This window comes from Sorghum bicolor, chromosome 4 (genome assembly GCF_000003195.3).
Source record: "Sorghum bicolor cultivar BTx623 chromosome 4, Sorghum_bicolor_NCBIv3, whole genome shotgun sequence".
Classification (NCBI taxonomy): domain Eukaryota; kingdom Viridiplantae; phylum Streptophyta; class Magnoliopsida; order Poales; family Poaceae; genus Sorghum; species Sorghum bicolor.
The window spans coordinates 66,302,428-66,327,048 of record NC_012873.2 but is presented as its reverse complement, the minus strand read 5'-3'; the positions used below and the strand labels follow the sequence as shown (position 1 = coordinate 66,327,048).

At 49.4% G+C, this 24,621-nt stretch overlaps 4 protein-coding genes across 4 annotated transcripts; 2 read left to right on the top strand and 2 right to left on the bottom strand.

Moving 5' to 3' along the window:
* On the top strand, positions 100-3,241 carry LOC8081983 (gibberellin 2-beta-dioxygenase 8). Its single transcript, XM_021458979.1, has one exon. It carries the CDS (start codon positions 853-855, stop codon positions 1,837-1,839), a length of 987 nt encoding a protein of 328 aa, XP_021314654.1. The 5' UTR covers positions 100-852; the 3' UTR covers positions 1,840-3,241.
* LOC8082738 (serine carboxypeptidase 24) lies at positions 3,236-9,868 on the bottom strand. Its single transcript, XM_002452929.2, has 9 exons — positions 9,019-9,868; positions 5,309-5,416; positions 5,110-5,205; positions 4,902-4,994; positions 4,668-4,753; positions 4,138-4,535; positions 3,949-4,044; positions 3,729-3,834; positions 3,236-3,635 (listed from the first exon to the last, which is right to left on the bottom strand). The coding sequence occupies exons 1-9, from the start codon at positions 9,356-9,358 to the stop codon at positions 3,492-3,494; spliced, it is 1,467 nt and encodes a 488-aa protein (XP_002452974.1). The 5' UTR covers positions 9,359-9,868; the 3' UTR covers positions 3,236-3,491.
* Positions 18,474-19,941, bottom strand: LOC8081982 (protein CDI). The gene has a single exon (XM_002452928.2). It carries the CDS (start codon positions 19,807-19,809, stop codon positions 18,997-18,999), a length of 813 nt encoding a protein of 270 aa, XP_002452973.1. The 5' UTR covers positions 19,810-19,941; the 3' UTR covers positions 18,474-18,996.
* LOC8081981 (anthocyanin 5-aromatic acyltransferase) lies at positions 20,154-21,875 on the top strand. The gene has a single exon (XM_002454652.2). It carries the CDS (start codon positions 20,181-20,183, stop codon positions 21,585-21,587), a length of 1,407 nt encoding a protein of 468 aa, XP_002454697.1. The 5' UTR covers positions 20,154-20,180; the 3' UTR covers positions 21,588-21,875.

Here is a 24,621-nt window from a genome sequence, read left to right as displayed (position 1 = left end):
GCTCATGGGTTTCCATGGCATAATAACAATCATCATTATTCTCTACATCCTTTGTCCAACACCAATCAATCACTCAGCTATGATTTGATGCTAGCTGAAGCTGGACATACTCTATTGTACCGTCAGCAGATCACTTTGGTGCATTATTGCAAATTTGCAATCCGCTCACGCTCAGACTGTTGAATGCATCCATCCATCTAGCTAGGAGCTTGGATAGCATAGGCGTTCCATGTCACACCTCGCATACTGTGCACAGTGTGATGTGATCCACAGAATTTTCTTGTGAAGTAACAAGTACCGGACGGGACGTGGTGCGTGCCAAACTGAAAACCTCGGCATGTGAGAATGATTTTATGCGCACTCGCACCAGCTTCTGAATGGCCATGCAAAAGTTTCTGATGAATACTCCCAAGAATGAACTCTGAGCCTGATCCTGTCTGTCACTGTCAGGCTACGTTACACGAGTACGGATACGAGTATCGGATACAATACGTATCGGATACACAGATACGCACTTTCTAAAAATAAAACCCACTAAAATAGTGTATCCGAGTATCCGTATCCGCGTATATCGGATACGGATACGTCACCCCTTTGAGTATCCGTCTAACATAGCTGTCAGCCGATCCTCGCCCGTGACGTGAGCAGGCGACGAGAAGAGCAGAGACTGCGTCAGCAGACGAATCAGATCTACCTGCTCCTGCTCCAACGAGTAATCTGATAGCTGCTTGCTTCCTCTCTTCCTCTGCTCTGCCCGTGGAGTGGATCCAAGCAGAGCTGGGCATTGCACTTCAGCCGAGCACGCACAGGAGGAAGCCAAGTAGAGCGAGGCACCGTTGACCGACCAAGGAGATGGCGCTGGGATCGGAGTCACAGGCGGCGACGACCGCGGACCCGTCGTGTCCGCCGTTCCCTCTCCTGGAGGACGACGGAGGCCACATCCACGAGCAGGAGCAGGAGGTCCCAAGTGGAGCCGAGCTGGAGCTCCCGACCGTGGACCTGGATGCTCCGGGGGAGGCGCTGGCAGCAGCGTGCCGGGGACTCGGCGTGTTCCGCCTCGCCAACCACGGCGTCCCCGCGTCGCTCTCCGCGCGGCTCTTCGCGACGGCGCGGGCCGCGCTGGCCGGGGCGCCGTTCCACGACAAGCGCGCGCAGCCGGGCTACTTCTGGGGCACGCCGGCGCTCTCGCTCCGCGTCCGGGACGTCAACTGGGTCGAGGGCTTCCACGTCGCCCTGGGGGGCCACCAGCAGCCCGCCCCCGGGCCGCCGCTCGGCGACCTACTTGACCTCGCGGCGGAGTACGGCGCGCACATGGCGCGGGTGGCGCGGGCGCTCTTCGACGCGCTCGCCGCGCCGCTGGGCCTCGGCGCAGACCAGGCAGCGACCTACCTCGCGGAGCGCGACGGGTTCCTGCGGGTGTACCGCTACCCGCGATGCCCGGAGCCCGGGCACCTCGGGATGGAGGCCCACACGGACAGCTCCGTGCTCTCCGTCATCAACCAGGACGCCGTCGGCGGCCTGCAGGTGTTCCACGACGGCGCGTGGCGCGACGTCGCGCCGGGAGCCGGCGAGACGGGCACGCTGCTGGTCAACCTGGGCGACATGGCGCGGGCCATCAGCGGCGACGCGTACTGCAGCGTGCGCCACAGGGTGGCGGCGAGCCAGGCGGCGGAGAGGCTCTCGCTCTGCTACTTCGCGTTCCCGCAGGACGACGCCGTCATCAGCTGCGCTGGCGGCAGGTACAGGCCCTTCACCTACGCCGAGTTCCGGGAGCAGGTGCAGGCCGACATCAAGGCCACTGGGTCCAAGGTCGGCCTCGAGCGCTTCCTTCTTCGCTAATGGAGACCGATCCGACAAGTAGATAACCATTATATATATATATATTTTTTTTAAAAAAAACCTGCAACGCAGAAGCCTGTAGGAGCACCTCTCGCTGGTCCTCATGGCACTGTAACTGTGTCCATTGCCGGAGCCAATGCATTCAACATGGTACTCAGCTGGACAGGTACTGAACCTGCCATTGCTGTTTAAGGTGCATCTTGTGCATGCACAGGTAGGAGGATGGTTATGGAGTGCATTGGATTGATGCTGAATTTTCTGCCAGTCTGAATCGCAGTACCGTGCTGGATACAAGACTGAATCAAAAAAGGTGCACCTGAAACAGGCTGTTGTAGTGGGTTCTGGTACAGAGGTGGATCAGAGTATGCTAATGATCTTTCGTTGGGTGTGAAATTTGGAAGAGAGCTTGTGAACTCTCCTGTGTATGTCCTTACCCCTGCTCAGCAGATCTTTCATCAAACTTTGATTGTTCTTCATAGATTTATTGTCAGTATACTTGCAGTCATCCTTATGTCCCATTCTGTTGTGCTTGCGGAGGAGGTGTCAAAGATTGCTTCTACATACAGCGATGATTTAGAGTTGCAGTGGATTGGTTATTTGCTTTTTTGGATTTGGATTTGCTTTGTTAAGCTCTTCAGATGGTTTGTTATCTTTGGGAAGGCCATAAAAGTAGGCCACATGTTGCTAGTGTTGGTTAGTTGACTCATCAGTAATTATCAATCACAGATTATTGTTTGGTGAATCGAGTAAGGCAGTGATAATGTGGTATGCATGCTATCTTAGGTCGAGCAAAGGAGCAAATTTTGCAGACTAGTTCTCCACACTGGTTTGGTTTTTTATTTCATTGTTCGACGGAGTACAAATTCACCGTTGAGTTATGGTCTAATCATGAAACTTCACAAATCATGAAACTAATGCTACGCTGTTTAGTCTTTTCTGGTTGTGATCTGCCGACTTCAGTTCAGAGTTCAGACTACCTGGGTTTGGTGATACTTCTGAGTGCATAGGGTGAGAATGAGAACTGCTAAAAAATCTGCCTTTTTAATTCCCACAATCCTCCCTAATTAGGAATTACCTCCATTCTCCAATGACCATGGGGGACTGTTTATCTGAACAAGCGTCTGAGGGGATAAGAGTATCTAAATCTGGAGAACTGGTTAATACTGCTGAAATTTATTCGAAGCAGTTGATCCAATTGTTGACTCCAGAAATGAGATGATGTCTTTTTGCCCTCATTTTGCATGTAATAATAGTACCCGAAACACTGCTGCTGAAAATAGGCAGCAAAGATCATTGAACACATTTGATTTGAGAGTGAGATCATTGAAATTTATTCAGTACTCATTGCAGTGCTCATGGGTTTCCATGGCATAACATAACATAAGCATTTTGAGAGTGAGATCATTGAAATTTATTCGCTAATCATTGCAATGCTCATGGGTTTCCATGGCATAACATAACCATACTTATTCTCTACATCCTGTTCCCAACACCAATCAATCACTCAGCTATGAACTGCACGCCTATCAACAGGTTATTTTCTACTTGCGAATGCTCCCCGCATCACTTTCTCATCAATCTTTTACATTTTCTTCGGACTGTTGTCTGTAGCTAGACATCATCAGGTAGACATGACCTCATGTCAGGAGCCTTCAGGACTTCGGCAATGGCTCCCCGGCCAAGAACGACCGGAACATCCGGAATGCCCTGCTGGGCTGAAACAATGGCACCTCATGCCCTGCACCTCTCACTGACGCAAATGTGAGCCCTTCGTACACCTCAGACCATCCTCCTACCTGCGCATAGACAAGAGAAGATACACCTCAAACTCAGACATTACTACAGCAACAACAGGAAGATTGCTTCAACAGCAATGGTAAGTTCAGTACCTGTCCAACTGAGTACCATGGATACCAGCGGGTCTTGATCTTGAGACCAAGATGACTGATCGAAAACCTTGTCGCGGTCACCGGGACAACTGAATCTGTATCACCGCTGCAGTTTCATCAAGTAACATATAGTGTTATGCTCACTGGAAACTTCTCGGGTGCATTGTATCAATCAAGTATAATTTTCCAGTTTCAGAATCAGATTCTTCAGCTTAATTACCTGAACACCCATATCCTCAGTCCTGCTTTCATCAGCTTCTTGTACGTCGGCAGCATGGAGAACTCTGAATCTTGCCATGTCTTGATCAGCACATCACTGTCAGGAAATAACAAAAAAAACACATTCAGTGACACTCTTAAACGGATGAACCAATCATGACAAAAACAGAAAAGAAAGAATCTATGTAACCTGCAGGCAGTCCATCTGTAGGGGATCCCCGTGGTGTTTGCGTGCATTGCCTTCTGCACGTCCAGCCTGTTGTAGTACTTCTCGGCGTAGGTCTCCGTGCAGGGGTCGTAGCCGAAGGATCGCCGGCGGATGAGGGTGTTCTTGAACCTCAGGACGGTGGCGTTGGACCTGGCCGCGGCGCACGACGGCGTGTAGATGCTGTACTGGTCAATGTCCCCAAACTCCTGGTTCATGGCATAGTTCATGGCGCGGTTGCAGAAGCGCGAGATGTTGCTGCTGCTGAAGTTGCACGACTTGAGGATGGCCTTGTAGGTGCGGTCTGAGATCATGGCGTGCGTCCACCAGTAGGTGACCGTGCCGATGTTGTCGTAGTAGTTGTCAGTGACGGCGTTGCCCACCTGATAGAGTGAGTACAGGAAATGGTGCAAGGTAAATTCACTCAGATTTGGAGCCAGTGGAATGTACTATAGCATTTCCTTTTAAGCTTAGATTACACTAGAGCCTGCTCATGTTTTATGATATATACTCACAAGAATTCCCTTCAGATTGATGAAGGGGTTAGGCGAAGCCTCGTTGTACTCAACAATCTTCCTTGCCAATTGGGGGACGTAGTGTCCTGTAATCAAGGGCAAGAATAAAAACGGATTGAAGCAGTAAAAAGACTTTTAGACTGCTAGTCTTTCTTCTCGCGAGGTAAAAATCTGAACACTGGATGAATTGTGATTATGTTCCCTGTGGATCAACAATGACAGTGGATGACTTACCGGCGTAACTTTCTCCAGCTATATAGAAATCTCGGTGCCGATACTGCGGGAACCGTGACATCCAGCTTATCAAGAACTGCAGTGCATCTTGAGCTGCAGCCAATTCACATTTCCAATGACATCAACTGAGACTGCTTGACAACTGCTAATGATGTTGTAGTTTCAAGATTTTAGTCATCAACTAAATGGCCCAGCGACGGATTATTACCAGTCCTCTCATCGCCTGTTGTCTTGAGATCCGAGGTGGTGTTGGTGTAGGAGAAGCCGACTCCCGCAGGCGATTCGAGGAAGAGAAGGTTTGCCTCTGCAACAATGGATATCATATCCCAAATCTTCAAATCAGTGACCGACAATACAACACTTGATGTTAAGAAAGTTTTTTTTTTCTCCGTCATCAGTGACATTACCTCTGTTCCATGAGTACTTGTTCAGAAACAGCCCTGTTCCGTTTGGTTTGATCCGGAACGGGCCGATCTCTTCCGATGCTCCATACGCCACCGATGAGCATCCAGGACCTGGCAAATAAACCATCAGAATTGCATTATCACTGCTGTTCGTTGCTCAACATTCTTCAGCGTTCCGTTTGGCCACGAGAAATACAGTAAACAGAGACTTAATGCCAGCCAGACAGATCATCTAGATATGATGTTCCGTTTCGTTCTCGTTCTGGCAGACAAGAATTCAAGAGTCTGTCGGCACGTCAAATCGGGAATGATTTGGTCATCTCATCTGTTCAGCATGCATGTCTCGCTGCAGCATGGCATGACTGGCGGCCGAGACCCAAAGTTTCAGGTCCCTAATGATGCTGAGCAGATGGATATATAGCTTTACCGGTCACACTAGTACTAGCAGGCATCTAGGGCTGGATTCAGAAGCATATAGATAATGTTATATAGTAGTGTCGCTGTACAAGTTTCCAAATCCCCCAATATATGACAGTCGCAGCACTAAGGAAAAAAAGCGAGAGAAGTTGGGCGGTCCAGGTCGCATTCAGCTCAGAGCGCGTGCACCGGCCGTTCAGCGCGCTGCAGTCACCGCAGCCCAGGCGCATCGCATTCGCATGGCATGCATTTCCCAAGGCACGGCAGGCACCAAGTCAAAGAGACCTGGCCACCATGGCCGTCCGTTCCATGGTGGCAAGGCAGGGAGATCCATGCATGGTGGTGGGTGTGCCTGCAGCCCGTGGCTGTGTGCCTGCCAGTGCGTGCCGCGCGGGCATGGCCGTGGCCCTCACTCTCCCTGGCGCGCCATACCATGCATTGCGGTGTACTGTAAGCACAGTATTTGCTTTCACGTTTCCCTTTTATGTGCTAGGGGAGATCCGATGGCAGGAAAAGGCCACAGTCCGTGCGATCCCTGCATACATCCACGCACGACACGACGAAGGGTACACACGCACACGCACACATAGTGATGACACAGAGAGCAAGCTGGTGTGCCTGTGCGTTGCCAACTTGCGCTGTGGTTGTGGGAATGTGGGGCAAGGGGCACTTGTTGGTGTTTTAGCCCGTGGCCTTTTTTACCCGGGCGGGAGCGCCGGCGATCATGACAGGAGGCCAAGCAAAGGGAATAAGAATAATCGGCTGGGGGGATGGGGGCTCGGCGACGGCGACTCGAGCACCGTACCAGCAGCGGCCAGCGGGAGATGAAAACAAACAGCCAAAGGTGGTGCATGCCGCCCTGCACGCAGCTTTTCGCCTTTTGGGGCCAGCCCAGCCAGCCAGCCATCTCCTCCCCTCCCATGATCCCCCATCTGCCTGCGCTGCGGCGGCGTTGGGCACCACGTACGCAGACGCAGGCAGTCACGCAGGCGCAGCTTCATCATTTCGTTTCCGCAGTCTCGGGCCCCTTGCTGCTCAGCCGCCAGCGGCAGGCTCGCGCGGTCACATGACCTGAGTGAGGGCTGGCCGGCTGGGGACCTGCCTGCGTGGTGGGGATGGGCTGAGTCACCGGGTCACGGGGGCCACGGCCACCACGGGGGCGCATCACGCATGCAGGAGCTAGTAGTACACCCACACAGCTGTGGCTAAGATTGCGTCGATCTCAAAGGACGCTGCATGCTGGTTTGCGGCCTTCAGGTTCAGTCATTCACATTCAGAGTCAGTCTCTGAATCTGGGACTGGGAGGGAGGGAGCGATGAGTGCCGCATCATCGCGACGTGGAATCCGGAGAATTGTTCCCCGATGCTACTGTTGATATCATGGCTGGCTGCTGCTGGTGCTGGGTGATGCGGACGACAACGCTGCTTCCTGTGCACAGTCACGCAGGTAGTACGTGCAGCGGCAGCATCAGCAGCAGCAAATAATGCTATCAGTGCAGCAGTGCTGTGTGTGTGAAAAAGCGAGAGAGAGTTTTACTGACAAATGGTTCAGTCAGATCGACTGGCATCCAAGAAACCCTTGGTTCGAGCTTAGCAATTGATAGAAGAGAGAGTCTGAACACTGAATATAATCACCGTTTGCTTATCCCCTGACGACGATGATGGTGAAAGAATGACCGCGCCTGAGCATATACAAATTAAAATGTCGGTACCACATGAAGGATCGAACGAAGAGATTGGGAAAGTTGGGGGAAGAGAGTTTAATGCCAAGAGTCCAAAAGCTGGGATAACAGTTCGTCAGCGAGATCAAGGGGACGTGCGTGCATGCAGCAATGCACGCGCGTGCCCTTGTTCGCAGCTGCTAGCAGCCGGAGTCAACTGCAAATATCTGGGATGGCATGTCTAAGGCAGTGGAGTACATTTGCAGATCATTAATTACCAGCCATAACTGAACTGGATCGACCTTCTGTTGGAGCTTATTAGTGGCAAGACACGAGCTTGGGACAGAATTATAGGCCAGTAGTACATGCTAATGATGCCATGTAGCCCATCCCATAGCAATAGCATGGATGGTTAACACAAGAAAGACTTGGATATAGGAGTAGAGTAGTGTCACATGCTTGCATCTGGACAACCTGGTACAGCAGCAAGCAAACACTGCAGAAGCGACACCATTGCGAGTGATGCTGCTGCTGCTGTCTGGTGATAAATATGATAAAGCTCGACAGTCCTTTTGGCATAGGAGCTACTAATTCAGATAGTGTGTACTTAGGTTTGTCAGTTAATTAACTACTAGTACTTGTGTGGGAGTAGTTTATTACTGCTGGCATTACCAAGCATGAAGTTTCCTGGGTCCTAATCCATGGTTTTGTCCCCTTCTCGCTCTACCTAGGAGCATAGTACTAGTATAGTAATCACACTAGCTAACAATATAAGTAAAGCACCTAGGCTGTCCTGTTACATTCCAAGAGGCCAAACAAAAAGGGCAAAACACTGCCTGCACGTAGGCAGCTGCACCTGTAAAGCACAGCTACCTTAATGTTTGTTCAGGGCTTCAGCCTTCAGGCAGGCAGTGGTCACGTCTCTTCGCACATTTACTCCCGCCATTTACTACTACTGCACCCCTGTACGTACCTCCTCATGCACGCAGCGCGACCACTTGCTATGCACTCCATCACAAATCACACGCATTGTTGTTTTGTTCATGCAGGTTCTTTTTTTACAGCATTTATTTATTTATTTTTGCTTGGGAGTAATTACATCCAATTATACACGACGAGGTTCATGTTCACAGCATACAAGAAGCAGAAGAAGAAGCAACAGAATGGCACTTTCCGTTGGCAAGAGGCAAGGCGTGTGATGAGATGACAGGGAGTTTGAACTTTGGAGTCTGTGTCAAAAGTTTGGAAAGCTTGCCTTGCCTTGCCTTGCCTGTGACCCTTTTTTAAACTACGGAGTACTCCAAAAACCCAGCAAAGGTAAGAGCTCCCATGAAAAGACTCGTGCCAGTTAACGCCTGGTCAGCAGTCAACCCGACTGAGAGGACACTAGTAGCAAGGCGAGCAGTATATATATGATGATAAGATCATATCATGCACACACACAACATCATCATTCACCAGGGAAAACCAACAAGAATCAAGCTACCATGATTGCATGAAAAAGAAGCTAATTAAGATCACTGCAGCTACACGAAATGAACACATGCATGCCCAAGCTCAAAGAAGGAGCATGGCGAAATGAGAAGGTATAGGTAGTGTATGTATGCAGCAGGAATAATGGAAGACGGTCACTGACCTCCGTTGAGCCAGAGCACGAGGGGCTTGGCAGCCGCGTCGCCGACGGCCTCGGTGAGCCAGTAGAAGAGCGCGCGGCCGCCGTCCCGGTTCACCGTGACGTACCCGGAGTACTGCGCGAACGCCACCGCCGGCTGCCCCGGCAGCGCCACCACGCGGTCGCCCGCCCGCGCCCTGCTGCTGTCCTCGCACTCCTCCGCGACAGCACCGCCGGCTGCGGCAACGGCGGCGCCAGCACAGACTATACCTCCTCCAGGCAGCAGCAGCAGCACGCGGGCGACGACGATCGCCGCCAGCACACTGCTCGCCGCCCAACCCTGCCGCGTCGTCATCGTCGCCATTGCGCGGACGACGAGCTAGGATTGAAGAAGATGGGGTGTGTGTGGTGGGCAAAGGTCGTAGCTACAGCTCTGGAACTATGGAGAGGGCAAGGAAGAAGGTGAAGTGCGCGACGATGTACGCGAGCTGCTGCTGCGTATTTATCCTAGTAGATAGCCGGGCCGGCCGCCCGGAGGGTGGAGGCCGCTGGCGCTGCTGCTAGTAGCTAGTCGGCTTGCTAGTGGCGGTAGTGGCTAGCAGTGGGGTGGTCGTCGCGGTAATAATGGGGCATTGGATCGGGCGAGGAGGAGGAAGAGGTGGTGGTGGTGCGCGGGACGGGGAGCATTTACGCTGGCTGGCTCGGTCGCTGATCTGCGCTGCGGCCCGGCGCGGAGGAGGGCGGGAGCGGGAGGGAAGGAGAGGGGCAGGTGAGCTACGCTACGCCGCCATTAATAGTGCTCCGGCCGGCCTTTGCCTGCTTGGCAGGTGGTCAGCTCGGCGCGTGCAGCCGCCAGGCCTCTGCTGCTGCGCTGGGGGCGGGCCGTAGGGATGAGATGACCAAGGCCATAAATGGCTCGCCCGCAGCGCTCACTCTTCTGGGCTGCTACACACATTCGGTTTCCCTCGTCCTCACGCGACCCGCATCGCATTATAGGAGGCGCGCGTTTGTTGGCTTCGGTCAAAACAAAAGCTGCACAAATGTCAAAGGGCATCTGCCTCTCTCTCCATGTCCGTCCGTCTCGGCGTCTCGCAACCTGCTATAGTGCTAGTCCGCTCCTATCCGTCGCGCTAATGCAGATGCACGCCTCATCACGTCGCCGTGGAAGCTTCAAACGCCGCATGATCTGATCTGATCTGATCTGGATCTGCTTGGCATTTGCGCGTTGGACCCAATGCAATGCAGATTACTAGTAGCATATGGGACGCCGTTTGTGGAAAGCGTGCAATGTTATCACTTGCACCCCAAAAGGGAAGCGTCTGCTGGTCGTCAGTCGTCACCGAGCAGGAGAGTAAGAGTTGGCGTCAACATGCATGCATACAGCAAGGTCGCGTCGAAATGAACCTAACTTTTCCCCTTGGGGCTTTGTTGGCACCGCATGCTACGGGCCCTACGACCTCCTCTTCTGCCCACAAAGATTACTCCATGCGTCTAGATTAATTCACCCTACCAGTAACCCTCAAAATCATTTTTTAACTCTGACTAGCATTTCACATGTTTCGAATTGTAAGTCGCTTTAGCGTTTTTTATGTACCTTTTGCTATACACTTACGTATATGTTAGATCCAAATTCTCTTCTTTCAAAAATAACGGTACATCTGGCTTTCTGAGAGGTAGTAATTTGTTTTAAAAGTTTGACCAAATATAAAATAAAAGGCTCTAATGTTTATAATGTGTATTAGTTATGGGTTGTATTTTCATGATAAACTTATTTAGGATACAAATAAATGTTGGCATTATTTTGTATAAACTTAGTCAAATTTAGAAAAATTTAACTTCTAAGAAATAAGTTGTGCGGTTATTCATGGGCAGAGAGGGGAGTAGTAAAAACTAGAATGAATGACTTACAATTTCAAACGAATTCAGTAATACAAAAAGCTCTATATATAGGTTAAGCTTATTATTACTAAACTCATGTGGAAAAGTTTTCATAATATATTTGTTTACCATTTGAGATATAGGTAGAAAGTCACGGTTTAGGAAAAATCTAACTTAGGATAAACAACCTAGATGGACTAGACTTGTACCGTTCGTGTTGGCCAGATCGATCAGGATCGATTCAGGAAGCAGGAAGTACTGCTGCAAAGAGGGTAAACATCGTTGCTGAGTAGGAGTACTTACTACAGCTAGCTAGCTTAGGCAAAAGTGGATGGCAGTGTGGGTACGCCGCAAGCAACGTTGACAAGGCGAGCTAGGAAGCGTGAGATGAGACGGATCATGGTTCGCTCTGCCTTGCCTTGGTAAGGAGCATTAGAAAGAGTATAGAGAATGGCTAGAGTCAAGATGCAGCTACTTTCGGCCTTGTTTAGTTCCGAAAAGTGAAAAGTTTTCGGTACTGTAGCACTTTTGTTTGTTTGTGACAAATATTATCCAATCATGGACTAACTAGGATCAAAAGATTCGTCTCGTGATTTACAGCTAAACTGTATAATTAGTTTTTGTTTTCGTCTATATTTAATGTTTCATGCATGTGCTACAAGATTCGATGTGACGAGGAATCTTGAAAACTTTTTGGTTTTCGGGGTGAACTAAACAAGTCCGACGTTTAAAAAAAGAAGAAGAAGAAGATGCAGCTACCTACCCTACCTTGACGCGCGTACGTAGCCTGCTGCCTGCAATTGGCTACCTATACTATACCAAACTAGGCTGTATATACATTATAGTAATCTCTCTCTCTCATCTATATATATGTGGAGAGATAGAGAGACACACACGCTACTGTCCAGGCCGTTTAAAAACATTGTGTACATATCTTGCAAAAAAAAACATTGTGTACAGTACGTGTGCAGATGGATCACTGCGATCGCTCGATCGAGCAATTGATGGAGCCCATACCTACCATCCATGACCATGACATGCTGTCATCAGATCGATATGAATATGATCCTGTCGACGACTGTCGTCACGCTCAATCAAGCAAACGTGGCCCGGATGGCCGCGCGCCCGCTCATGCAGGAGAGATCGAATTTCTTGGAACATATGAATTCGCGCAGGACACAGAGCATATCGTATTGATCTAGGCCTTGTTTAGATTAAAAAATTTTGGATTTTTGATACTGTAGCATTTTCGTTTTTATTTAACAAACATTGTCTAATTATGGAGTAACTAGACTTAAAAGATTCGTCTCGCGATTTACAGACAAATTGTGCAATTAGTTTTTATTTTTATCTATATTTAATGCTCTACGCATGTGCTATAAGATTCGATGTGACGTAAAATTTTTAAAAGTTTTTGGTTTTCGGTGGGAAGTAAACAAGGCCTGACGCATGAATGCAACAACTACTACTGTACAGATTTGTTTATTTATTTTTGAGGGATAGTACTGATCGATACAAAGGCGATCGATTTCTCACGTCCACGTCGCGGCGGGGACGCGGTTAGTAGCTCTGTCCTCCGACGCAGACAATTTGACCAAAGACACAGGCCATCAGAGTGCCCAATAATTAATTTCTTCGCTGGAGTACTTTAGGCATTGTTTGGTTCCCAAAATTTTTTCAAAATTTCCCGTCACATCGAATCTTTATACACATGCATGAAGCATTAAATGTAGATGAAAATAAAAATTAATTACACAGTTTATCTATAATTTACGAGACGAATCTTTTGAGCCTAGTTACTCCATAATTGAATAATAATTGTCATAAATAAACGAAAATACTACAGTAGCCAAAACTAAAAATTTTCGCGAACTGTAAAAGCCCGGCCCGGATCACTTGTCCGTTGTCCGCGTCGGCGGCAGTCTGCAGAGCGTGCAGCGGCGGCATCGGCCTGTGGTGTCCCCCTCGCAAGGGGCAGACGAGAATGATGCCGCGGATACCCGTCGTGTCTCTTCACTCTTTGAGTGGATTTACCTGTCCTTATTGTTAATTATTACTATCTCCTTCAGCCCTTCAGGCTTCAGCCGCTGCTGTCTAAAGTACGAGTAGGAGAATATGTAAATGGGCTCGTGATGAAGCTATAGATTACTAAAATCAGGGGACTAGGGCCTTGTTTAGTTCCAAATTTTTTTTGGCAAAATGAGCACCGTAGCAATTTCGTTTGTATTTGACAAATATTGTTCAATCATGGACTAACTAGGCTCAAAAGTTTCGTCTCGTCAATTCCGACTAAACTGTGCAATTAGTTTTTATTTTTATCTATATTTAATATTCCATGCATACGTCTAAAGATTCGATGTGACGGAAAATCTGAAAAATTTTGCAAAATTTTTGGAAACTAAACAAGGCCTAGATCAATACGATATGCTCTGTGTCATTAACGGCCTAACAGTTTCCTGCGTGGAAGTACTCGCTCATTCACCTGCTACCTGACCTGACCTGAAGCAGTCTAGCTACCTTGTCGGGGCGCCATCCCTGCCTGCTGCTGATTAATGGCGCTGCCTAGGCGCTAGAGTAGTCTACACGGCCCGTGCAAGATGCCCTGCACTGCACTGTACCAGTAGACGCTTATTATCGCGCTTTGGACCATTCTCGCAATTAGGCAAACGCAAGGCTACAATGGTAACTAGACACGCATCACCTTCTAAACACTCTCCCTCTCACTCCCTCACTCTCTCTCTCTCTCTAAGTCTATGGCAAGAGTAATTAGTGGTAGAGCTAGAGCAAATTGAGATGGTACGCTATGTCTATGAGTGTATATAATTTTATTGTAGAGGTATATATATGATGAATATTTGATTATAATCACTATCTTTTCATATTTTCGTGGGCTGGCCACACCTATTGCTAACTATATAGATCCGCCCCTAGGAGTAAGAGCAACCTCAATGTATATGGACCAAGTAGTATATATACATGGAGCCTATATAAGTAGTCCATAGCTATTATTTTTTCTCACAATGTTCAGCCAACAAAGTAGTCCATAAGGTAGAGTCTACTAGAGATTAAAAATTATTCTTTCTAACCATCTCATGTATCATGACACAAGAGAGAGTATGGAGAGAGAAAATAACATTTCTTTATTGCTTATGGGTAGTCCATAGGGCTATGGGTAGCTTTTGTTATAGACTGCTATATAGACTACCTCCACAATGTTTCAGTTAACTGATAGAGAGTATTTTATTCCCTATAGACTACTTTCTCTGAAACATTGCGGTTGTCCTAATAACCTGAACACATAGGTAGAGCGAGTGCGGTAGACCCTGCTATACTTTTTTTTCTTGGGGGGTCGGTATCACGTACTCTCACCACACATGCAGTCAAATAGGAGGCTCTCCACAAACCACACTCTCACCACACACAGACACACAGTAGTATTGTGTGCCCTGGCCAGCCATGAACAGAGACACCTACCTATGCGTTGTTTTGTTCTCCGGCCGAACAAATGCCATGCCATGGCACGTACTGCTGCGGCTGCGTGCCTGCCTGTCTCAAGTCTCACTACTGTTTGTGTGTAAGAGGGCATCTGAGATCTACGTACAGTACACCACCAAAATGCATGTCGTCTTCCCCATGCATTACCCGACGAAAGACACTGGAAAAAGGCCCCTAGCTATGGATACCTGCGATGTCGGACAGGCACGTGTTCACCCGGTACTCCGTGCCAAGGAACACAACAAAATACTTGCAATGTAACTAAGCTACTTATTACTCCGTATCTACACTAGGTTTAATATATAGCATACCATGCACTACCAGTGGTATTACACTAATTGTAAACGTCGAGATAAACAAGCCAGGCTACCAGCATCAGATGGTAGATGGAGCCCTGCTGTCTGCTGAATCATCCCAATGCATCCGTGCTCTTTGAATTCAAGTAGTAGTACTATAGTCGTTGCATTTGAATTGATGGTTTGTGATCGATGCCGGTCGACCTGTGACGAGGATAGCAAAGGACTTCCATTTCGAGTAGTCGTGCATGCTAGCGGCTAGGTGGACTGTTGTGGAGTCCGCCGATGCATGTCTGGCGCACGAATTCATTGCCGTTTTTCTCGTGACGTTTCAGTGTGTATGGCAGCGCAGCTAGCTATGGCTATGACCTATGGCTGCATGCACGTAGGCTGATCGATCTCTTCATGGTTTCGGGGCCCACCTGTCAATGTCCTGGTGGTTGTCACCGCCGCACTGACATGCATGATCCGGCAATGGGGGAACGCCCGCAATTGCATTGGTCAGTGCTCGCATTATCGCATCGTCGTCGGCGGTGCAGCCGCCGGTGCACCGGCCCGTTCAATCGTAAAAGAGCAATGTATGTCCGGCATTGTCGTCATTCGATCAGTGTACGTTCAGACTTGAGAGGTATGAAAACCATGCAGAGTGGAAGATGGAACGGATTAACACCAACTGTCTGAAAGCACCAATGCATGAATGGAAGGAGAAGGATATCGATCGATCATGGTATCAGAACAGAATGCCCTGAAAGCACAGGAACCAGTTGTCCAGTTCCACGATCCATGCATCGAAGGAACGTGTCGTGGCCACTGGCAGTGCGTGGGACGGAACAGCGGGAGGACACTGCATGCATGCATGGCAAGTACGCTCGGCGTTACTACTACGATTTGAATGCCTCAAGGGAAAGAAAGGTGCTTGTTGCCAGGACATACACATGCATCATCCATAGGCACAGGCCGGTGTGGCCTGTGGCGTGTGCCCACACCACACATGCGCATTCATCTCCCCGGCCATCGCAGGCAGACCACCACATGCGTCCGTCCGTGGACGGCCTCGCCGGATCCTGAAAAGGAGGCTTTTTTTTTTCCCCTCTCCGAATTCCGAACGATCCGGGACTGATCAATATAATCTCGGCAGGCAGAGGCAGCGTTGGCGACGGAAGTGTGGTGCGGCCCTACAGCGAGAGATCCAGCGCAGTAGCCGTCGGCGCCACGGCCGATCGAACTATCGAAGAACAGTGGATCGAGCATGGTGGTGCTCTGCTGCCTGGCTCTCCGGCCGATGGATGGATGGATGGAAAGATGGATCGAAATAGAATGACCAGACGACGCCAGTGCTGCTGCGACCGACTGACCGACCGACCGACCGATCGTTCACAACTGTTCAACAGGCAGTGCCAACAATAGCTACAGAGTCTGCATGCATGCATGCATATATATGTACGTACACGAGGAGCCCGGCATGAGGTGATGCATGTGTACACGAGGAGGAGGAGCTACGTACTACGCTTGTGTTTGTTACATGCGGCATGCATGTACGAGCCAAGCCAGCCAGTACGTACGCAGATCTTTGGTACGAACGTACAAACGTACAGAGACCAGCTGGCTCTTGGTGTGTAGTACGTGCCCTCTCTCGTCCCTCGCACAGTGCAATACAGTACTGTATGGCGCCATGGCGGATAGCTTGGGTCGTGCTGTAGTATAATGCATGTCTGACATGGCAGGAAACTGTTCTTGCATACTCGATCGGTCATACTACAGTAGGCACATGCTCGGTCGTCAAATATACGAGCAAAAGCGAAGAGCCAAGAGGCCACGACAATTGCCACGGGCAAGGCAGAGGCAGCTGATGTTAATAATGGGGTTGTCCCCCTCAGTGCGTCTCTAACGGCCTCAGTTAAATCGCCAGTTGAACGCAGATCAGACAGTCGGAAAAGTTTGAAAGACATGCGAGCTAGATGTTTTTCTTCATCCCTAGCGCTACAAATGTTATCATAATCTCGCTTCGTAATTGGACAAACCAATATCCTCCTAGCTAGCAGCTGTCAACCGTTGGGGACGCTCTTAGACATACTCTCTCCGTCTCAAATTGTAAGTCGTTTGACTTTTTTACCATAAGTTTGACCACTCGTCTTATTCAAAAAATTTATACAAATATAGTTAAATTTAAGTCATTCTTGAAGAACTTTTATTAATAAACCAATACACAACAAATTAAAAAAAGTGATATTTTGAATAAAACTTTGAATAAGACGAGTGGTCAAACTTGATATTAAAAAAGTCAAACGACTTACAATTTGGGATGTATTGAGTACTATGCATCATTTATCTGTGGCGTGTATAGGCTAGGGTAGCAATTAAATTTTCTGAGGCATGTACAGATAAAAGTTGATCCTCTAATACGCATCCCTTTGTGCGTATTCCAGAAAAAAAAAAGTTGATCCTCACCACAGCAGCATTCCAAAAGAAAAACATTTATAGACAGGAATATAATCATGCGAAAATATATGTATGTACCAAATTCGCTGTAAAACCAAATGTATTTTGTACGAACGTACGTACGTACAGACCAGCTGGGCCTGGCTATAGTGCACTGTATGGTCTGTATATGGCGGACACTGACATGGCAGGAGGGTTATGGATGCATACAGTCAGTACTAAAATAGTAGAGTTTTTCTAGTGTTTTTAGTTAGTAATAAAACACTACCACTAGTCAAAACATCAGGGAATCCTCAAGAAGGCATTTCTTAGGTAAAGTTTATATTAAAATTTCAATGCTAAAACTTTAAGAGAACCCACATCATTAGAAGAGAAATTGTAAAATCAGGTTGTGAGTATGGTCATGAAATATATGCAGTTACGAGCAATGATGATCTCCACTGGCGAAGCTAGCTGCACGCACTGCTGTTCTGCTCACGTCGTCCCCAGCTCTCGCCAAGCAATTCGTCGTTCCCCATTGCATTGCATCTGCCGCTCCACCCCGTGATGCGTGATGCATGTTCGTGTGTAGGAGTAGCATGCAGCTCGCTACAGCACGTACTACGTGTAGACGTGTACTAGTAGCTAGCAGTGCGCGCGCACATTGTTAGTAGTGCTGCTTGCGTCGTCGTTGGTCCCGATCCAGCAAACGTACAGTGCCTGCAGATCGATCAAGTTGAGCTCTGCCCTGCCACCATCGGTAGGCATGGTGCCTGCCACGAGTGACCTAGCTACGTCGACGGGACGCCGCCCGTGTGTTGCGTCCGCGTCGGCCTCCACAACCACAACCAACAAGGGTGCGAAGGGCGCGCGGGAGAGTTCGTTTCGTTCGTTGGGTTCACTGATGATGGAGGGAGCGGCGCGGGCCGGCAGGGCCAGCCGCCGGCGTGGCTGGTTTGGGCGTAATCGTGGACTGGGCCACAATTGGCCACGACCACCACAAGGCGGCTTCTGGCCTGGACTGCAATTTGGCCCAGTTGTTGTTCTGTACGAGCAGGTGCTGGGGCGCTTGAACAGTTTTTGGGTTTTGTGTTGGATTGGCTTACTCATGCATCTTCGTCTCGGCTGTAAATGGGCCGTGTTTATGGATGGACTGGTTTGGTTTGGATTACCGGAGGAAATAGTTTGATGTGGTTCTTTCCTTCCTCAACTCTAAAATCGTACAAATCACATCTATTAACTTTTTAAACCATACATTTTACCTCGAGCAGTTTCGAAGACGATTTTGTTATAATAAAATAATGATTTTTGCTATAGTAATGATGGTTTTATCTTTATCTTTTTTAATTATTTTGACTGAATTGTTGAAAAAACAAACTCCAAACACACCAATACAGAATAGCCTCTGTAGTTAAGCCACTGGCTTGCACGTCGAGCATGATATACTGTATTTTAGACAACTGAGACCATGGAATGAACTTGCGTTGGCTCTCATCTCTTTGTCAGTTCTCACCTCTCCTCAAGATGGCCAGGCGTTGTGGCTGCGCATGCAACGATCGCCTCTTTATTCTACGGTAACATCGATTCGAATTCAACTCACCAAGATGATGACATGAGTGTGGTACTACCATACCATGCACACAACACATGAAGGCAGATTTTTTTTGTCCTTAAGGGCACATACCGTCATTCTTTCACTTATTAAATTCGTTTTGAGAAATGTGCAAACGTACATCTCAAAGCAGTTTTACATTGAGATATGTGTTTGCACACTTCTTAAATCGAATCCAATAAGTGCGAGAGTGAAGGCACGTGCTCTCAAGGGCAAAATAAACTTTACTCACAACACATATGTATCCACATGAGAACAGCACACAACGAGTGGGCAGCAGGTAGATGGTACGTCTCAATCTCCTCATGCATCCACCTCCACAGACACCACGGCGGGTGGCGCTTGCATGGATCCATCCACGTCCTTGTCGGCGGCCTCTTCGGCCTCGTAGGCGTCGCGCTCCTGGACCCAGAGGTTCGCGAACTCGCAGTCTCTGTACCTCTCGAACCACGGTCCCCCGGACGTGTAGTGTATCGCGCGCGGCGCCGTCCCGGCCTCGTCGGCGGGGTCGACGCGGTTGTGGCCCACGAGGAAGTTCCACACGAACGGCACCTCGCCGACCTCGTCGTCGTCGAGCCACATGAAGCGGTGCAGGTAGGCGCCGCTGCGCGTGCTGACGGCCTCCGGCGTGAGCGCGGCGCGGTTCTTGGGGTGGCCGCAGTCGAAGAGCACCATGGAGGACCAGTTCTTGCGCGGGTAGGCCGTCTGCACGGCGCCGTCCATCTTGGTGGCCTCCGTGGGCGTGTAGTCGTGGTGCACGCACAGCACCGCGTGCCGCGGGTCGGCGTCGGCGGCGAGCCGCGCCAGCGCCGCGACGTCGTCCACGAAGAGGAAGTCGCAGTCCACGAAGAGCGCCCACCCGCGGTACCCCGCCAGGTACGGCGTCAGGAAGCGGGTGAAGGAGAACTCGGTGCTCTCCGTCGGCCCGCGCTCCCGCCAGTAGAGCCCCGCGTCGCGGAGCTCCTGCTGCACGATCGGGGTGATCTCCAGCGGGATGGACGAGCGGCGCAGCAGGGACCGCCGGCACACGCGGTACGCTATGTCCTCGCGGGAGTCGTACCCCACGAACACACGGAACGGCTCCGCGACGGCGCTCGCGAGGTTCGTCGACGACATTTTCACCGGCGGCTAGCTAGGCGCCTGCGTTCGTATGGTATGGGTATGAGTATGGGAGATAAGCAGAAGCGCTTGACTGCCGTTCAATGATAGCCTATGAATGAATAGCCCGTGCGAGTTATCAGCTGCACGGTGTGCTGCGTTTTAATAGGCCGTGGCCGCTTGCCCCATGGCCCATGGATTGATTGACTGGGGTGGGGGTGTGCCCCATGGCGATTGGCGAGTTATCAGCTGGCATCCGGGTGCTCACATGTGATTTGAGAGTAAACAAGGCCTAATAGGCCACTGCGACAGAGAGGCACAGACCACAACAGAGCCAGAGCAAAACTCCATTGCGCAGCCAAGAGTCTCTGTTGGCCACGACGACACCGATGGCGCCTACACCACTTCTTCACCCCGTGACTGTACTGGACAAGTTTCAGGTCACGCCGTCGCCGGCACCGGCGGCGGGGCTGCCACGGGCGTTGCCGCTCACCTTCTTCGACCTCGTCTTCTGGGCCATTCCGCCCGTGCAGCGTCTCTTCTTCTACGACAACGCCGACCTCCTCGGTGTCTCCGACTTCACTCTCGGCGAGCTGCCACGGTTTAGGAACTCCCTCGCCGCCGCGCTGCACCACTTCTATCCGTTGGCGGGGAAGCTGACGTGCGAGTTGGTCGACGAGGGCATGGCGCCGCCGGAGGTCGTGTTCTCCGACGGCGACTCCGTCCCGCTGATCGTGGCCGTCAGTGGCGACGACTTCCGAGACCTCGCCGGCGACCACGCCCGCGACACCACGAGGATACGTCCGCTGCTCCCCGCGCTGCCGAAGCACGGCGCGTCTCGGTCGCAGCAGGGAGTCCTCGCCGTCCAGATTACGGTGTTCCCGCGCGCCGGCATTTGCATCGGCACGACGGTGCACCACGCCGTTGCCGACGGCTCCAGCTACGCGCACTTCCTCAGCACGTGGGCTGCCGCCCACCGCCTCGGCCCCGAGTACAACAGCGCGGTGGCGATGGACGTGCCCCCGCTGTTCGACCGCGGCGTCGTGCGTGACGGCGCCGGGCTCCGTGAGGCGTTCCTGCGCGACCACCGAGGGCTCGGTACAGCCGGCGGCGACGATCGCCTCGACGACTGGGACCTCAGTCGCCGCCCTGGCGTCGTGCTCGCCACGTTCCGGTTCACCGAGAAGCACCTCCGCGCGCTCGGGAGGCGCGTCGAGTCGGAGACCTCGGCGCGGTGCTCACCCTACGCGCTGGCCTGCGGCGCTGCGTGGGCCGGCATCGTACACGCCCGCGGCAGCGGCATGGACGGAGCTCCTGCACCCGACGCGCACTTCGGGTTCGTGACGGGGTGCAAGCCCCGTGCGAGCCCGCCGGTACCGGCGAACTACTTCGGCAACTGCCTCGGTCTGTGCCGCGTCCAAGCAAAGCGGGGCCAACTCACCGCGGCGGCCGCCTCGGCTGCCATATGGCGCGCGATCGAGGGGCTGGCCGAGGCAGGGAGCGTGTTCCGGGGATCTCGGGGGTGGGTGCGCTGGGTGCAGGAGTACGCATCGGCGCGGGCGGTGACCGTGGCCGGGTCGCCGAAGCTGGGCGTGTACGCGGCCGCGGATTTCGGCGGGGCGTGGGGCAGGCCGAGGAAGGTGGAGATCGCATCCGTGGAACGCACGGGCGCGCTGGCGCTGGCGGAGAGCGGCCGCGACGGGGACGGCGGCATCGAGGTCGGGCTGGCGCTGCCGCGCGCTGAGATGGAGGCGTTCCGTAAGTTTTACGTCGACGTGTTGGCCAGCCTCGGTTGAACATGTGCAAACGACGTGCAGAGCAACGCAAATGATGTGTTGAAGTGCACTGTGTCATTTCTGGTTGTGACTTGTGTACCCTGCTATTTTCATTTCCCTTTTTTTTGTGTAAAATGAACGGTTTCAGACTCCACAGCTCGGCTGATTTCGGCCCGTTTAGTAGCACTTCTTGAGGCCCAGGCCTGATAGCAACTTCGCATACCAAGCTCCTAAAATCGTGCTAAGAAAGGCCTATATGACTAGGGGAGCCGAAAAGAAAAACGAGCTCCCACTGGCTCTTTTTACCAACCGGATCGGATCTTTCACAAATAGCTTCATCAATAAAACTCTCTAAATCTTGCTCTAACGTAGGAATAAGATAAGATAAAGCTAAAAATAGTAGCTTTTCACATCTTCACTTTACACTTATAAGCTAAAAATAGATGTAGCTTTACTGGTAAAGTTGCTTGTAAAGCTAAAGCTAAAAAACAGAAGTACTAGTAAAGTTGAGCTTTGGCAAATAAGACCTAAGCTAAAAATGGCCTGACTCGTGATAAACGAAACTTGTTTTTTTTCTTATATGGAACGAGCAATAAATATGATTCCTCGACAGCACCCAAATGGGTCACGTCCTTGCCCATATACGGGAGTAGGACTGTGACGTGCTTGTTGTGTCCAGGACCCTAATTAAATTAAAATTGGCTTAGCTCATGATAAACGAAAATTGTTTTTTCTCCTACAATATGGAACGAGCAATAAATTGGATTCCTCGACAGCACCCAAACGGGCCAAGGATTCCGACGTGCTTGTGTCCCATATAGCGTGGAACCGTGGCCGTGGAGACAGCAGGGCACAAAAATGATATCGCTGAGATCTGTTTGAATGCGTCATGCCTGCGCATTTGCAGATGGCATGTTTACTGTCAGCACGTGAGAAATGTGTAGCTGGTAGCGAGGCGAGGCTCGGCCTATTGTGTGATACACAGTTCTGCCATTCCTGTTTTTAGTATCATATTCTTAAACGATAGGTCACTGCTGCTTTGTGGAGAACCACGTCGGATCTTGCAGAGTGTACACCTAATAAACCAAAGAGGGATACTGTTCTAGGCCTTGTTTAGTTTATCTTGAAAACCAAAAAGTTTTCAAGATTTTTCGTCACATCGAATCTTATGGCACATACATTAAACATTAAATATAGACGAAAATAAAAACTAATTACACAGTTTAGCTGTAAATCACGTGACGAATCTTTTGATCCTAGTTAGTTCATAATTGGATAATATTTGTCACAAACAAACGAAAGTGCTACAGTACCGAAAACTTTTCACTTTTCGGAACTAAACAAGGCCTAGAGTCAAGATGTCTACACCAAATTCTTGGGAGACTCCACCTAACACTAGCCATGCCATCCATCAAGGTCTTTAAGACATAATTTTTGCTGTATTTTTGTTTACAGAAGAATGTGAATATCCCCTCTTTTTCAAAATGGAAGGTAACTTTGAACACTAACTAAATAAAGGACATCTTTCATCGTGGGTTTTTAATGAAAAAACAAACATCATGTAGATGAGAGCTCCTACATCAGGGGAAAAATATCGGTTGGAAGTTGGAATAAAGAAGATGTGATTTTCAGTTATCAGCTAGTTTGACATTTCTGGATCAACGTCGCTAAATAGTTGAGTAAAAACCACAGAGTTGACAAAGACAAAAAGGGATATTCCAAGTGTAAAGCATAAAGGTTATGAGAGTGCCAATGTTAAGTACGCCAAAGAGTTATATGTAAGCCCGTTATATTACTCCATGGAAAGGGGTGCATTTGGCCTTTAAGTCCTCCACGAAGGTGTGTGATTGGTCCCATGAGTTTGAATTTCCATGCAGCTTTACTGTACATTTTGCAATTCTCGTTTGCTGCACTTTTTCGCAATTATGTTATTACATTAGAAAATAATTGTTTATAAACAGGTCAACAATCTATATTCAGATGAGTACATTATCTAACACCTCACTCAAGGGTCCTATTTCTTCATTCTTATCAAATTTACAGGATCCTATTATTACGTCAAGGTAACACACAAACTTTGACACTTCATGTGATCGTCAAGTATATGCAACTAGTGCATAAACATTGAATTCCTTTGTTTCATATTGCATTATCCATGGACCAAATTACTGACCTTTCAGTTGTGTGCCAAAGACACTTTTATTTTCAATTTTCATAGGTTCTTACATCATTGCAAGTACTTTTCACTCATCTTATGATGCCTAACTATTTTTTTCCAAGTGGTTAATCTCTTTGTGATCAGTGGCGGAGCTTGCTTGAAATTTTAGGTGGGGCGGACCAAACAATAAATAGTATAAAATATCTTGTACACACTAGACACATAACACATTTTTATTAAGATTAAAAAAATAAAATTCTAAATGGCAAATAAATGGCAAATACAAATATTAAATGCAGTACTTTCCCATTCAAAGGTAGCAGTTTGTAGTGTCATAAAAGAGTTAAGAGAACCAACATGCCAATTTAAGAACAAATGAGTTAGTGTATGATATATGTGATAAATACATTTAAAAGCAGTGCATAAGGCCAGTCTCAATGTATGTTTCATGAGAGTGTCATGCACATTAAATACTTGTGATCATGCCTAAGCTAAGCAAAATACAAAATCATAAGCTTCGCCTGAAGTAAGGTCACTAAGGTTCAGCGACGAAGCCAGCAGTGGGGCTAGGGGGGCTCCAGCCCCCCCTACCGCTGCTGGCCCAGTGGAATTTTTCGTGTTCTCCTTCTAGTTTTAGACACAAATTTATAAGGTAGGGTGAACTGAACACTTTATTTTTTTGATATATTTTGTGAGTTTCATCATTAATTTATATATACAAGGAGTAATAGTAGAGCTAAGTTGATGTAGAACTTTTGTTCAGCCCCTCCTAAATTTTTTCCTGGCTTCGTCCCTGCTAAGGTTATCGAAATACCCGCAACAAATTCCATTGCTTGTCAAAAGTTGCTCAAGTGGCTCTCATGTTAGCCCAAGTGGCTATCTCAAAACTTTTTTAAA